Source organism: Anopheles marshallii, chromosome 2, assembly GCF_943734725.1.
Source record: "Anopheles marshallii chromosome 2, idAnoMarsDA_429_01, whole genome shotgun sequence".
Taxonomy (NCBI): Eukaryota; Metazoa; Arthropoda; class Insecta; order Diptera; family Culicidae; genus Anopheles; species Anopheles marshallii.
Window position 1 is genome coordinate 34,594,115 of NC_071326.1, and position 15,635 is coordinate 34,609,749.

At 45.9% G+C, this 15,635-nt stretch overlaps 2 protein-coding genes across 2 annotated transcripts; one reads left to right on the forward strand and one right to left on the reverse strand.

Annotated features, from left to right (window-relative positions):
* The first annotated feature begins 6,677 nt into the window (after window positions 1–6,677).
* LOC128707788 (F-box/LRR-repeat protein 7) lies at window positions 6,678–9,437 on the forward strand. Its single transcript, XM_053802744.1, has 5 exons — window positions 6,678–7,681; window positions 7,758–8,236; window positions 8,306–8,566; window positions 8,640–8,819; window positions 8,902–9,437. Exons 1-5 carry the CDS (start codon window positions 6,678–6,680, stop codon window positions 9,435–9,437), a joined length of 2,460 nt encoding a protein of 819 aa, XP_053658719.1.
* A 2,663-nt stretch (window positions 9,438–12,100) lies between these two features.
* On the reverse strand, window positions 12,101–14,370 carry LOC128708263 (mucin-5AC). The gene is made up of 2 exons (XM_053803223.1): window positions 14,087–14,370; window positions 12,101–13,988 (listed from the first exon to the last, which is right to left on the reverse strand). Exons 1-2 carry the CDS (start codon window positions 14,368–14,370, stop codon window positions 12,101–12,103), a joined length of 2,172 nt encoding a protein of 723 aa, XP_053659198.1.
* Between the last annotated feature and the right edge of the window lie 1,265 nt (window positions 14,371–15,635).

A 15,635-nucleotide genomic window follows, 5' to 3' on the forward strand; every position in this document is an offset into this window, starting at 1 on the left:
ATGTCGAACAGCGAGCCTTGTTTCGCCGCTGTGCTTTACTGTTCCACAAACCGAGACGCGATCTTTATCTGTCGGTCAAACCCACCAAATTCCATCCCGGTCTCGAACCGTGGCATCAAACCATCTTGGACAAATAGTCATGCGCTAGCGTGCCATATTCCACGTGCAATTTGCTAGCAACACTGCAAACCTCCAATGCCATACCGATCGGTACACGATCCACCCAACCGATCAGCTGGCTGCGCAGAGCTGGGGCCGGAATTATGGGCATAAATCAAAAATTTGTTACACAAGTTAGTTTGGTTTCACTGGAACGGACCAGAAACGGCCGTTGGGTGGTTTTAAGGGTGGTAACAGCAAGATCATGCAGAATGCGAGCACCTCTCGTGATCGTTTGTTACGCTAGAAACATCGCGCATTTTTCTCGCGCACCTTTGATCTGCTGCAGCAGATCGGTTGGTCATAGCTGCCGCCATATTGGGACAGTAGTAGTGCTGCTCCCTAGACTGATCCCATTTCAGTTCGATGCACCGACCCCAGAATGCCGGTATCGATATGCGATCGTGTTCGGGACGAAGGGCCCCGTTGCGCAATTGCCACCGCTCATTTGCATAAAATATTGTGCCAACGTGTGTCGAACAGGTCGGCTGCAGGATGGCATGCGGGGCCGGGTGTCGACCGAGAGTGATAAAAGATGGAAGTTACTTCAAACGGAATGGCGCACAGCTTTATTAAACGCTACGTCACCGTGGGCAGTAGCAGTCTTTCATTTTCCTGGCCATGGTTTATCACGGGTTTGGTAGCAGAAGATGCGATGTCTTATGCGATTGCTACTTAGTAGTTGGAAGGAGATGCGACGTATGCTTGCCTAATAGTGTAATACATTTCATGCAAATGAACGCTTTCGATATGTTTGTAATGCAGAGATGTTGAATCTTCCTTACCTTGTTTAAACAAGTGTGAAACCATACTTGTTGAATCGGTTATTAGATTGACGATATGTTGTTGCATTGCGCTCATACACTTGTTTGGAGGCCTCTTTTAACACTCATACACCAGCACAAAGGCTACTTATCCGTTCTAAACAACAAAACACACTTCACGATCACTTTTTAACAATTAAACTAGCGCTTAACTTTAATAACAACACACACATTTTCTTTTTCTACCGGTTGTAATGAAATTATATCCATTCAATGCGTGTATCACTGCTTCTATTCCACCTGTGGCACCTGCCTTGGTAGCGTTCATTCTGACGTTTTCGGCTGTTATCATTGAACCACTACTACCATCGATAACCGCTCAACTGCTACTAATACAGTCGTCCTGACCGCCAGATGCACACGTTGAAAAAACGTACGATCGGATTGCGTTACTCTTTTCGCCTGATTAATGACCTCATCTCTTCTCATTCTCCCATCTCTCTCACATCAATCGATTAGCCTAATGCTGATATTTTCAAAACAAATGATTAGTTCATCTTTTCTTTTTTACTGTTTTATTCCTTTTTTTAAGGAAAATAATGGAAAGTGTGTTATTCTACTACAAAAGGGGTAGAAATATGATTCGCTACTGTAAATGTACTGAGCCAACCATGGAAATAACATAACAATAACACGTTTCGTCTTCCTGTAGTTACAACTAGAATATTTTTAAAAAAACATGCCTACTATGCTCAGTCTATCATTCAAAGCAACATAATTGATTATACAATGAGCTTTAGGCAGTTCTTGGTAGTAATTAGGATGATTTACATTTAATTGAACCACCCAGAACTGATTGCAAACAAAACAACTCTATTGCATGGTGGATTTTTCTATTGCCTTCTTAATTACGTACTACTAATTAAGCTCTTTATGTTCCGAGTTTCGTAGAACTTCTTGATACGCCCAAACCCTGAGGCATTATCCAATGTATGCCTTTTACATCCAACCACCTGACTGGTTTTCAGTTTTTGCTACATTTACTTAGAAACCCGCATCTCCGTTCCGATGTGATGCCCGCAGGGGGAGCTGCATTTATATGCACATCACCCGCAGTAGTAATCGGTCGGTTCCAGCTGCACCCTTAGTTGGTGCTATTTTGCATTGTTCTTTTTTTTTCTTCCTTTGGGATTTCCGACTCGCCGCCGGACACGTGGAACCGAAAACCACTGCGATAGTATCCGGTCCCGATTCCGATTACAGCTTAGCCCTCACGGTGCTATCATCGCACACCGGCGATAGTATCATCGGCTTTTCATCGTATGATTACCGGGCCGTCCGGGCAGGTATTTGCCTGGAAGCGACGGACTGTGAAGATCTCTTCATGTACTGCGACGCGACAGCCTGATCGATCAGGTGAAGGTGGGTTCCAATGTACGCCCGCTTACCGTACTGCGCCATATACCCTATCTGCAGCATGCGATCAATCAATGCGCATACGGTGGGATGTTGGAAAATAAAAATAAAAAATAAATGGCCCACTCGGTAACCGAACTGAACCGTTTGTTACCCCGCTGCTACCGGGCCGGAATCGAGGGATGGAAGTAATTCAAGCCCGGAAGGACGAAAACTATTCCCACTGCGCACTGTGATGACGGCGTATTCATCCATCCGATCCGTTCGTATGATAAATTGTGCCCACCGATCGGCCTAATAAAAGGGCATTAATCAGTACCGGCTCCCGAATGCAGTGGCGCTGTACGAGCCCTGCGGTAGCGACACCATCGTTTGTCTACGATTGATCCTTGACCACGCCTCGACCAGAGGGTTTCGTTCGCGTTCAACTGCTACCGATCGGTTCCGATGCGTTGGGGTGTCGCCGCTGGTGCTGGGCATGGATGATATCAAGCCTGTTCATCTCTTGTATCAATGACGGATCAAGCTCAGATGAGCTCATTGCGGTTGCCACGTTGCCTCGCATTGTCCTACGGCTGTGTTCCGTACGCAGATGTGGTAGCCGTTTTTCTCCATGGTTCATCCCAATGAATAGCGATCAGTAGATCTGCACAGCTTCGGTAAGCGGGATGCAAATCCCTCCGAGGCGCTTCGGCACTACTCTTGCAATTCAATTCCGCTCGATGACCGGTTGGTTGCGTTTGCTGTTGTTGCGCATCCGATGCAATTCGCAACAAAGGCAAACTGTTTGCGAAACACGCAAAAGGTACTACCATTTCTCAGATTGATAAATTATGAGACAACACTGCCTCTGGAAGGGTGTTGCGCTGAAGAAAGAAAGGTTGCAATGCTGCTTACCTCCTGCATTAGACGGGCGTTCACGGCAGCAACAACAGCGCACTACAATGTAGCACAAAAACGTTACAATCGAAAGATGCCAGCAGGCCAGCCCTTCCTTCCCCTGTGTGCTGTGCCACTGTGACGCATTTATATCAAACTGACAACAGCCCACGCCAACGCACACCCAAGCCACGCACCATCCGTCGTAATCCTTCCCCGAAGCGCGCTTCATGTTTCGTCCACCGCATGCGTCTGATTTGCGGCACAGTTTTAAAAAATGCACATCGGAATGCACTACCGATCGATAGCGGTGCAACCCGTTCTCCACCTACGAAACGTTTTCACGCCACGGTTTGCCGTTGAATATTCATGTCATCCGTGCGCGCGCGTGGTTCGCTGGCTTTACTGCTGGAGATTAAAATCTACACACTGTCAAACGTCGTGCAACGGGCGGCCTTCGCCGCGGGAAGGCAGGACTAATAAAGTGCTTCGGATTGAACTCACTGGTATGGGGAGGGGGCGGATTGTGTGCTGAAAATAAAAAGAAAATCACAAAAAGAGGAGCCTTAACCAATGTGTCGTCCCTTCGGATGTAAACATGTGGTATTTAAGGAAATGTTTAAGCAGACTTAAGAAAACTTCCTACTTCTTGAAGGAAGAAATAGTAAAATTATCTAATTCAAGATGAGAAGGTTGTAGTTTCCTTTTTTAAAGTAACGTTTCTTCTTCTCTGCGAGGTAATCTCTTCGAGGTAATCTAATTCAGCTTCGTGGACCTACGTTTGTTATTCCACTGACTTGAGCAGTGATCCTGAGAATTAAAGCTCATGTTCGCTATTGAAGTAAGATCATTCTAATAATTTGGTTGTCCGACCATTTCTAATATTGAGGAACGTCCCAGAGACATTTCCTCCAAGAAATCTCTTTTTAAAAGCTAAGATTACTATGACTACCGAATAGGTTACATAGACTTCAGAAAAATTATTTCCTGCCGACGATGCCCGAAGCAGATGGATGCCTTCTCATATGCTTCAATTGCATACAAATATAATTGTTTTTTTTTACATATTTTAATCTATGCAAAACAAAACATTCTTCAACAACATATTGTGAACGGTTCTTGAGGTTCGAAGAAAAAATGACAAAGAATCGTTTTAAAATAACATTAGGAATTTTCTTAAACGGAATTTATCTTATTCGTCAGTTTACACCGTGATCTTCTTCATCGGCACTACATCATGAGGTCTAAGACCTACTATTTCTGGCTTTCTATGACTTTATTTAGTCGGAGCTGGATAGTCAGTCCTGCGTACGAGGAATTTGTCCAGATGGGATTTTGGAACGGTCCTTACACCGCGATCAGGGTCAGTTAATCTCAATTCGAAAATTAATCTAATGGATACATTCGGTGGTACATGAATTTTTTCCTACATTTTATTTTCCTACATACAAAACGCTATTTACATCGCCAAAACAGAACTAACTGCCAACGGTTGAATCATTAGTAAACCTTATTTTTCAATCACTACAATTCACACGCAAAATTCAATTAAGCGCACAAAGCAATCGGTACAGATCTTTGCACCCACAAATCAGGCCACTTGTATGCACCGGAACAATTTTCAATTCTTGCATCATGCTCCTTTTGTGCCAATCGCCCACCCCTACACCTGGACAGGTGAACGAGCGCCCGTTCACCTGAACGACCGTTGTTCGATCGATAGATAGATCGATAGATTGGGTTTGCAGAAGAAGTAAAAAAAAAACACATTTGCTTGCCCATCTTGCACCTTGCAGCTGTGCCTGGGAATGGCAAAATAATAGCTTACGGATCAACTCGTTCCGTGTGTCAACGTTCCGTTGCATCCGTTCATCATCGTCCGCGGTGCAGCGCGGTGTGTAGCATATCCGCCTGGAGGCAGATACGGTCCAAGATTGTACCTGCTGCCGCTCCAAGTTATTGTGGGTCGCTGGGAAACGTTGCAACTTATCGAAATCAGATCCACCAACTGTTGGCGAGGCCGCCACGCTTAGACACCGGGACCGGGTGGGCACCACTTGTTTTCGGACCATCAACCGCTTGATCGATCGTTCGATGATGGACGGCGGCGACACATCGTAAACGGTTTCGCGTACCGAACGGATAAATATCAAAGATCACCCGGGCACCGGCCCTACCATGCGAAGGCCGGGCACCGTATATTTCCGCCTGACAAACGAGCCCCCCAGGGCGGGTGCCGGTGCAGGGGCATGCAGTGCAGTGGCTTCCTCGCTCGAACGGAGCTTGGCTGTGTGACATGATGATTTACGTTCGTGAGAGAGTTCTCAGCTCGTGGCCAATCTCAGACTAGAACCTACAAAGAAATGTCAAAAGCATGGAGCTATTTGAAGGGATTTCTTCACACAAAACTTCAAAAACTTACATTTGTCGGCCGAAAAACCACCACCAATGGAGCAATTGGACACCTTACACACTGGTACATCGGTGGTTACACACGGCAGTAGAGACAGTGCAGATCTTGGATCGCTGATTGCATACTCCATTAATTCGCGAACTTATCGCCCCAGTCGCCCCGTACAGTCGTAACGAAACGGTTAACGCCGGGGCCAGTTAAGGCCGGGACGTAATTTCGTCCTCGTTAGTGTCGGACCATTTGATGCGCGATGGTACGAAGAGTTATATAAAAATTAAACGTAATTTCAGTTTTATGCTCACTCATTTTCAACCCATTTGTCTTCGGGGTTTTCCGGTGAAACGAGCTCTAGGCAGTTGCGCTTCAGGCCGGTGGTTGTGGCAAAAATTGCATACAGGAATGTTTTAATTTTCGACCAGCACCATCATCGTGGCCACTGCAAGGAAACAGCGTGGTAATACTAGGGCCAGCAACTCTTCCACACGAATGCGTAGATTGATGCGGAATCGGGGGAAGATCTTGATCAAGATTCAGTGCAGTGCAGGCGCTAGTCTCCTCCAGTACACTAGATGGTGATGATGGTTTGCGAAGGTTAACGCTGGAAGATAATTTGAATTTAATTAGCGTTGTTTGCCTAAGTGCCGACCGTAAATCGTGCGTTTGGGGTGCGATCATAAGTGATCACACATCCGAATCACCGCAAAAAAATGCGCAGTGCTTCGGGATTATGCCGAAGAGCATAATGAGGAGATTGTTTAATAACGCACATCTTACTTTAATGAGTTACGATTAATGAAAATGGAGAGATTTACTAAACTGATCTTTATGAACTCTGCTATTGTAAAAGTCCGAACTAGCAAACTTGGACTTGTGTTGCAGAATAACCAAATTGACATTAATGCTATTTTTGGCTTCTTTCCTGTTGTTCCACAGATAAATGTCCCGCGATCGGATGCTACTATTCTGGGCCACCCTTCACTAGAACCGGTTCGAACGAATAAACACCAGGAGTTGCCGGTAGTCTGAAGCAACTGCGAGCCGCCAACATGACGCACCAACAGCGACGAGTGGCACCGGTCGAATGTCCGTTGGCTTCGCTGGGACGCAACACGCCCTCGATGGACACCCGTCAGTATCATCATCCGCTCAGCTCCAGCCCACTAGACCCACAGGCCTACCAGATGTCTCGCAGCTCACCCATACTGACGCTCGATTCCGACCTTTACCCGCCGGATACCGGTGGCCTAATGTCGACGGGATGCAAGGGCGAACAACCGCCGGACGGTGTCGTACCGGATGGCGGTGGTGGTGGTGTTAGCAACGGTTCACTACTTTCCCGCAGTTCTTCCTCCTCGCTCGATCAAAACGGTTCCTTTCTGCATCCAGCACTGCCGCTGCCACCGCATCCACCGCCCACAGTCAACGGGCACCACGGGCACCGACGGGACTATCGGCCGGTGCGGCCACGGACGTACACTCCAATCGATGCACTGCTAACCAACACCTACCAGCAGCACCACCAGCGACTCTCGCCGGTGTTGCGTGGCACCCAGGGCGGCTACCACCATCCAGACGAGCCGCCCCCGCCGGGAGTGCTGGGCGGGCTGTCCGAAGCGGACCGGTACTTTCTCGAGGAGAAGATGGACGCGCTCTACATTCAAGGTGCCATTCGGCGCAATGCCAACGCCACACCGTCCAGCCTGACACGGAATCAGTCTAGCAGCAGCAACAACACCGAACGGTACTACCTCGAAAACGAAAACATCGATGCGATCTACAACTTCTGCCGACGCAACGTGAACGGTGGGGCGGTGGGTTCGGTCGCGGCCCACAACGCGCACAACTCCGCGTCGCAAACCTCGTCCCAGGCACAGTCGCAGGTGGACTGTCTCGATTCCAGTTCGCCCCATCTGCTGCGGCGTGCGTCCAGTCCGGAGACGAGCGGTTCCGATCGCTACCTGCTCGATCGGATACGTGGCTCGCCGGCCTTCCACAGTCCACGGGGGACACACTTAAAGACCGTTGGGTCGGGAGATTTCATCGATGGGAGGTAAGGAAATGTTTGGCAATCTTTGTATTCCCAACTAAAAAGTTTCTTAAACAACAATTCTTTGTTTTTTTGGCAGAATTCCACTCACCAAATCGCAACACTACAACGATGGGCTTTCGCGATACGGACGATTCTCGCCAAATCTCGACCAAGGCTACCACACGCTCGTCTCACCATCGCCCTCGGGACAGCAGCAGTCATCGATACCGGCCTCATGGACAACGGCCGGTAACCACGGTTCTGGCGGTGGCACCAACTCAACCTCCTCCAGTCACGGAAGTCCGGCACAAACGAACACGCCCGTGGTTGGTGGAACCGGTGGCAACGGTATCAGTGCCCGACCCGACGCTACAACCATTCTGACCAGCCTCGGCAATGGACACGGCACCAGCCTGTACCGGTCCGGTCCCCTGTTCGACCGCGTACCGGACGAGCTGATGGTGCGCATTTTCGAATGGCTAGACAGTAGCGAACTGTGCAATATTGCTCGGGTTTGCCGACGGTTTGAATCGGTCATCTGGAATCCGGCCCTGTGGAAGATCATCAAGATAAAAGGTAAGCTTGGTGGCTGTTAGCTTCACACGGCCGGTCAGTAAATCACGGGCGATCTTTTGCTTCCCACAGGCGAAGAAAACAGTGGCGACCGTGCCATCAAAACCATCCTACGAAGGCTTTGCGGTCAGACGCGTAACGGTGCCTGTCCCGGGGTGGAGCGGGTGCTGCTGGCCGACGGTTGCCGGCTGACGGACCGTGGGTTGCAACTGCTGTCCCGACGCTGCCCGGAGATCACGCACCTGCAGATCCAGAACAGCGTTACCATCACGAACCAGGCACTGTCGGATCTGGTAACCAAGTGTACAAACCTGCAGCATCTAGACATAACGGGTAAGGGTACTAAGGGTTATTGGTTACAGAAATGTTTGTGAGTGATAACTTGCTAATGTGATTGTGTTTGTAGGTTGTGCCCAAATTACGTGCATTACCATCAATCCAGGCCTGGAACCACCGCGACGACTGTTGCTCCAATATTTGGACCTAACCGATTGTGCATCGATCTGTGACGCTGGTATCAAAGTCATCGCCCGTAACTGTCCGTTGCTGGTCTACCTATATCTTCGACGGTGCATACAAGTGACAGGTTAGCAGATACCCCCACACTAAACGACCGATCACTAGTCGTTTGTTGTACTAAAATGCTCCACTTCTACGACTCCTTCCAGATGCCGGGCTTAAGTTTATTCCAAACTTCTGTATAGCGCTGCGCGAACTCAGCGTCTCGGACTGTACCAGCGTGACGGACTTTGGGCTGTACGAGCTGGGGAAACTCGGTGCTACCCTGCGCTACCTTTCCGTTGCCAAATGCGACCAGGTGTCGGACGCGGGGTTGAAGGTGATCGCCCGAAGGTGCTACAAGCTGCGCTATCTGAATGCACGCGGTTGCGAAGCGGTCAGCGACGACTCGATCAATGTGCTCGCCCGCTCCTGCCCACGGTTACGAGCGCTCGACATTGGCAAGTGTGATGTGAGCGATGCCGGGCTGCGGGCTCTCGCCGAAAGCTGTCCGAACCTGAAGAAGCTAAGCCTGCGGAACTGCGATATGATCACGGATCGGGGGATACAGTGCATTGCGTACTACTGCCGGGGGTTGCAGCAGCTCAACATACAAGATTGTCAAATCTCGATCGAAGGGTACCGGGCGGTAAAGAAGTACTGCAAACGGTGCATTATCGAGCATACCAATCCTGGCTTTTGCTAGCGGAGCTGGCCGTTGCGTTGCGTATCGCCGGTGGCAGCATTTAGCAAGCGAGTCGTTAGTTAATTTTATGCACTGAAGGAGGAAGGTCTTGTAACAAATTGCTTTTAGTTAGGTTTACCGTTCGTTGTTTCATACAAACGCCCAAGTGTTAGTAGCTTAAGCAAATCTGATCCATGCTGCCAAAAAGAACGAAAAAAAAACAATCGACGAGTACGAGAAGGGAATACTTTTGTCCTACTATAACCGACACAGTTCTACGGAACTCGATGATTGTAAAAAATAGTTTGAAGTTATTCCAACATGAAACACCCCCGATGCGTAGAGCCGATGAGACTGTGGATCCGTGGGGTTTTGTTTTCTTTTGAGTTAGTTTTAAATACCCGCTAGGCAAATGTAGCTTAACGAACGCAACCGACCGTTGCAGATGTATATTTACGCGTATGTTTGTGAATTGAATGTTTGTGTTGCATTAGATCGATCGAACTGGTTTTAATTGTTTCAGGTGGCAAAATTTTAGCAATGTGTTTTGAACCCTTTTTATTTATGTAAAAAATACGAGCAAATATACGATATTTATTTAATAAAATGAACTTATGTGGTTTCTTTTGAAAGTAATTGATATTAAATATATTGTCTTTATTGTGGGATCTTTTTGGAATTGATCGTAATTTTGGTTGTCTAAGGCAATTGCAAGTCACCATTTCCTGCTATTAAAGTGTCATAAATTGATTGATGTAAATTTTGGTAATGGACCCACATTAGAACCGGACTAAACAGAACAGAAGATAAGAAAGAAAATCCAAAACAAATTTTACTAAAACTCGATACAGGATAGGATACAGTATACAACGCCCCTCTGAGTTTTCTGCGATCATCAAAGATCGACATCAAACCCAAATATGAACATTATCCAATCAACGGGATGGTCGTAATCACATTGAATAAAGGAAAAGTCTATTACGTTTGCATTATTTAAGAACTCCTTTACCAGAGGCCTAGACCTCGAGCCGGTTGCAACACCATGTAAAAAGTTCTCGTTTACAACAAAAACACTTGATATTTTGGCGCGTTGTGGACACACCAATCACGTGTACCACGTGCTTTATAAACACTTGCGTTATGCGCATGTGCAGTAACCCTTTTTTTTTGTTCAGTATAAAGATTGCATTACAATATTGAATTCTAAATCACTCAGCAAATTATTTATTTGGTTGAACCCATTTAATAATATCACACTTTCGAAAAGGTGCACTCATACTTGCTGCAGTGTAAATCTGTTATATTACAACAGAGCATCAGTTGCTAGAGCACTGCCTAAGCTCCGAACAGTGGGAAAATGCATGGAACAAAATTTTGACCAAATGCAAGCATAAATTGAATCGAGTACCCCTGTAAAACCCAGCCAACATTTTTAACGGTTCCCAAGTAGCAAGACTGAAACCACCAGTGGTACATCAAACTGTGGTCAAACAACCGCAATTGATTTCGTGTGCTCTCTGGATTAGAGAAGCTGTTACACTTACAGCGATTATAGCCATTACATACTTAACACTTGAGTTACAAGTTTAGTTATATGATTCAAATCATTTGGATTGTTTCCTGCTATAAAACAACTGAGAGTCCAAGTATAGAGGGGAATACCAGTAGTGTTACAGAAGACTACTAGGACACTACAAAAATCATTCTAGGGTGTTGGAATCGAAAACTCATAAATAATTAATTAAATTCTCTTGAAACTAGATCAACATTTATGAGATCTTTCCAAAGTGCGTATAAAAAAAATGTTTGGTATCACGTCTCATACAGTGTTTACGAAACGTTTTAATTTTTTTCATATCGCATCCTATTCCTGATATAATAATGTATAATCTATATCGTTCTAAGAATCGCAATCGGTTATAAAACGGATCGGTAAAATGTGCTTTCAAATTTTAACATTCACGATTAAATGGAAACACTTTTTTGCAGGTAAAAATATTCAAAACAAAAATCCGATTCACCTGGTTTAGTTTTACTTAACCGGAGATATATTCCTTCGATGTTGCTTATTAAAAAGCATCCAAATTCGTACAAAATAAATTCCATCAGCAGTCTTTGGCAAAATCCTTACTTTTCTTTCACAACGAATTGTTCTTAGCAAAACGATTCTTCTGATACTTTATGCTTTATTTTCATGAGCTTCGTTAGTTTCGTTGGTTCCCATAATTCAAACCTTGTTGTGCGAATCTATACAAAACGTATTATCGTATGATGACGTTAAAATCATGCTCTGCATCCGTCGCGATTGCGAGGATATGTAATTCTAATCTATTTCGAATCCCGTATCCCTAAACCTAATTCTATCATACCCACTGTGCACAGCGAAATCTTGCTAACATTGCTTACATTTATAAGTACCTGAAGCTTCCCAGCTTTCCTTCCTTCCTGCAGCACCCCACTTCAAAAGAGCAACCCCTTCTACTCCTCCGAGAGAGAGGAAGGATAATAAATAAGGGATAATTTAGATCTACTCGTTACGCGCTACAGAGCAAAGGAAGCTTAACTATGTACACTAATCGGTCCCTCCTTAAAACCCATGGAATGTATAAGCTTATCCACAATTGTTTTAACTTCTTTTTTACAGCCTGGCCTTATTTGTCTGACCCAAACTTTAAGTTTCTTCTCTACGGTACAGTGACCGGTAGGAAGCGGCTCGGATCGCCCGCCTGTGGGTTGTAACGGATGATGACCTTGTTCGGTTCCTCGCCCACCTCCAGGAAAGAGTTCCAATCGTACAAAAAGTAAAATCCGTTACGACGTGGTGGTGGTAACGGTTCCTCATTTACAGGATCTCCGGCTAAATCCGATGAGGGAAACGAGTCTTCCAATGCAGCATTGCGGGCACTCTCCGTCGTTGTGGTAGTTGGAGAGGCAGTGGTACTGGGGGAGTTTGTCGTCGTGTCAGGTGTGATGTCACTGGTCGTAGTCGTAGCTGTCGAATCATCCTGCTCGGTATCATCACTCGTTGTACCACTTCCGCTAGTGTTAAGCTGTAAACTGAAACGGAACGGACTGTCACTCTCCGTTGCCACACCATCATCATTCAGAACCGACGAGGTAGTCGTAGTGGTAGATGTGGCCGGCTCCTGACGCTTCTTGATCTCGTTCAGTCTTTCGCGATCACCAATGCCATCGAGTAGCGGATCTGGCCCCTGTGCCAGTAGCGATGGACTTAAATTGTAATGTTTCGGATTGAGTACATCGAGCGAATCGTCCGTGAGAGATGTGTTCAGTTTCTCGAGTTGCTTCACCGTCTGCCACAGCTGTTCCAACTTCCGGTAATCCTCATTACTGACGCGTAAATGTGCTGCCGATGGCGTTTGATCAACCGGTGGTTCTAGCTTACGCGGTGTTTTTTCCCTTCTCCGAACTACCGGAGTCGCTCCCGTGGAGAGTGAAGCCTGATGTTGACCAGGCTTCATCTGTATGCCTAGCGTTCCCAGCACGGACATTAGCTGTGGTGCTACTAGGTCTGCATCGATAGACGGAACTGATTTCATCACCATCGGTGGTTTTTGAGTCACTTCCGGGTGCATCGATTTCTTGTTGCGTGGACCAGGCCCACGCAAACCGAAGGATTTTAGTAAAGCGTCCAGCTCTTCGTCTATCGGTTTTGCGTCCTCATCATCAGCAGATGTTCCGATCGGTAGAGGTTTAAAGGCAACATAGTCATCCGGTTTAACGTTCGCTTGCGTAAGCCCACCAGTATTTTCGACCGTTAGCTTCTTCGGTTCTTCGATCGTTGGAGTCGATTCTTCCACCTTAAGCGGTTCGTGCAGTACCAGTGCTGCCGGCTGTATGTCGACCAGTCGTTCTGCGTGTGGCAGTGGACTATTCGCACTGACAGCACTGTCCACGTCCTTCAGCAAACCGAACGAACGCAATAGATCCTTTAGCTCTTGTGCCACTTTCGGATCATCCACATTGATCGCATTGCTAACAGGATCTTCCGGTGCTGACGAAGACGAAGGAGATGGTGCTATTGTCGTCATAGCGGCTGGTAATGGGCGGAACGTTGGAGGGGTGGAAAGTTCCTCCGAGCTTTGCGATAATCCGATCGACGCAAGAAGGTCGTTTAAATTTTCCTTACGTTGAGTAGCATCGCGCATTCGTTCCGGTAGCGTTGGATGGAAAGTAGTTGGACGCGGCGTTGTAAAACGGATTGTTGTTACCGGGATGGCAGCAGTCGTTGTGCGCGGGCCAGATGTTGTCGGTGCAACAGTGGAGGTGGTTGTAGTAGTAGTAGTAGTAGTGCTGGCGACAAACCGTGCCGGCGTTATTGGTAGCGTTTCGAAAACGATCGGTTTCGTGTTGGTACCAGCCCCAACAATTCGGGTCACTGGTGGACGGGTGTATATCTTTTGCATATTTTCCGGCGACATGTTATTCGCGTGGTACGGCAGAACGAGCATGAGCGCTCGCATATGCTGCGCCCGATGGTGATCTCCAGCGCGTAGCGATTTGGAAAACTCTTCCCGCGTTACATTTTCGAACAGTTCCTCGATTTCTCCTCTAAAAACAAAAGGAAATGGATAGAGTTAATGTAGCGTATGAAGTACGATAGCAGATCGAAGGACAATGCACAACCGATCACCATCCATCCAGCTTACCTGGTCAGCCTAGGAAGAGAAGGATCGAGAGCCAGCAGCCGTTGTACTTCAGCGATCGTTTCGTGTACATCGTGCATGGCCTTCCGCGCCTGATCAACATCCAGATCGTTAACATCGCGCGGTCGTATGATGCGATGCAAATTGTAAGCAACAAAATCGTTCCGCCTTGGCAGTCGTCTTAGGTTCTGTGGTAAGGGTCGTGGATATGGCCACCCGTCGGCCAGTACTGTCAGCAGCAGAAGCAGCAAAAGGGGCACAAACGCTGCAATCCTAATGGACTGCATTTTCAGTGGTGAATCACTTCCTGTGAAGACAAACAGAATGAATTGAATTAGGAATTGGGTTTTTCTTTGATTTTCATGCCTTAATCCCTTTATGTGTGTGGAATTAAATATAAACATTCATATTATATAAATTAATGAGTTACAATGTCATATATTGATGATGATTTCGGTTTGGAATCAACAATATTTGGGCTGTTATAAAGTGTTATACTGTACACAATACACAGATTGTAATATTCCTGCATGGCACATGATGACTCCGTGAACTTTTACTGCAAGGAAATTACAACAATCAGACATAAAAAAGCATACATTTGTCATAGAATAAAACGTAATTCCAAACAATGTTTAGACTGCTGATACAGTTATTGAATGCGTTATAAGTCAACTATATGGAGATAAAAAATAAAACCAGGAATCTACGGGCACCTTAAAGATCGGGACCCCCAGCGGCCGCTCATAATTTATGATTGATTTTAAATTGATATGATAATTAAAATTGATATGAATTATAATAAATGAATAAATCAATTCAACACTATGTGTACAATGATAGTATTTTGAGAGCGTCTCTTTCAATTTCTATTTCAATTTTGTCGACAGTTTCTAGCACAATATAACAGTCTATTTCTATTTCCTTGGTGAATAGTATTATTGAACTAAAAGATACTTAACGTCCCAGCCATGCAGAGGGGTCGAAAATCCATTGTTCTCATGGTCGAGACTTCGATTTCCTTAGCCACCGTCGAGATAATTCTAGGTCAGATCAAGTTGGCCAACTCCCACATTTTCACCCTGAGCTTTAAATGCTTAATACATCGTGTTTCCCCACGAGTGTAAGAAATAGATAAAAATGCACCTCGTCATTATCATCACTTTATCCATATTATCATAATCGGATAATCAGAACATAATGGGTGGTTCGGTCCTGCCAAAAATTTTAATGCAGATGGGACATAAATCATTATGAATTACAGTACCACATAACAAACCTAATACTCGTTTCTACCCAGTTCTTTGTTACAGAAACTCAACGATAAAGTGTCACAATATTGAAAATGTTTTCATGACTTGAAGTATAGGAGAAACTTCTTCTTTTCTCCAAAAATTAGGCAAACAAATTAAAAACAAGCTGACGAAACACTTGCTTTAATTATTATAATTTTTCGTTTTCTATTTTCCCCACTTCTTTTGCTGATATATTATCAGCAAGCGTTAATGCATGCACGGTGGTCGTGTGGTTTCGTAACTCGCAATTTCCGTAC

What these genes read in the sequence shown, in the direction of transcription:
- LOC128707788 (XM_053802744.1), top strand. Translation starts at nt 6,678, where the DNA reads ATGACGCACCAACAGCGACGAGTGGCACCGGTCGAATGTCCGTTGGCT. An exon ending in GAAGATCATCAAGATAAAAG is followed by an intron (nt 8,237 to 8,305) that starts GTAAGCTTGGTG and finishes TGCTTCCCACAG; the next exon opens with GCGAAGAAAACAGTGGCGAC. An exon ending in GCAGCATCTAGACATAACGG is followed by an intron (nt 8,567 to 8,639) that starts GTAAGGGTACTA and finishes TTGTGTTTGTAG; the next exon opens with GTTGTGCCCAAATTACGTGC.
- LOC128708263 (XM_053803223.1), bottom strand. Translation starts at nt 14,370, where the DNA reads ATGCAGTCCATTAGGATTGCAGCGTTTGTGCCCCTTTTGCTGCTTCTG. An exon ending in TCTCTTCCTAGGCTGACCAG is followed by an intron (nt 13,989 to 14,086) that starts GTAAGCTGGATG and finishes TTTTGTTTTTAG; the next exon opens with AGGAGAAATCGAGGAACTGT.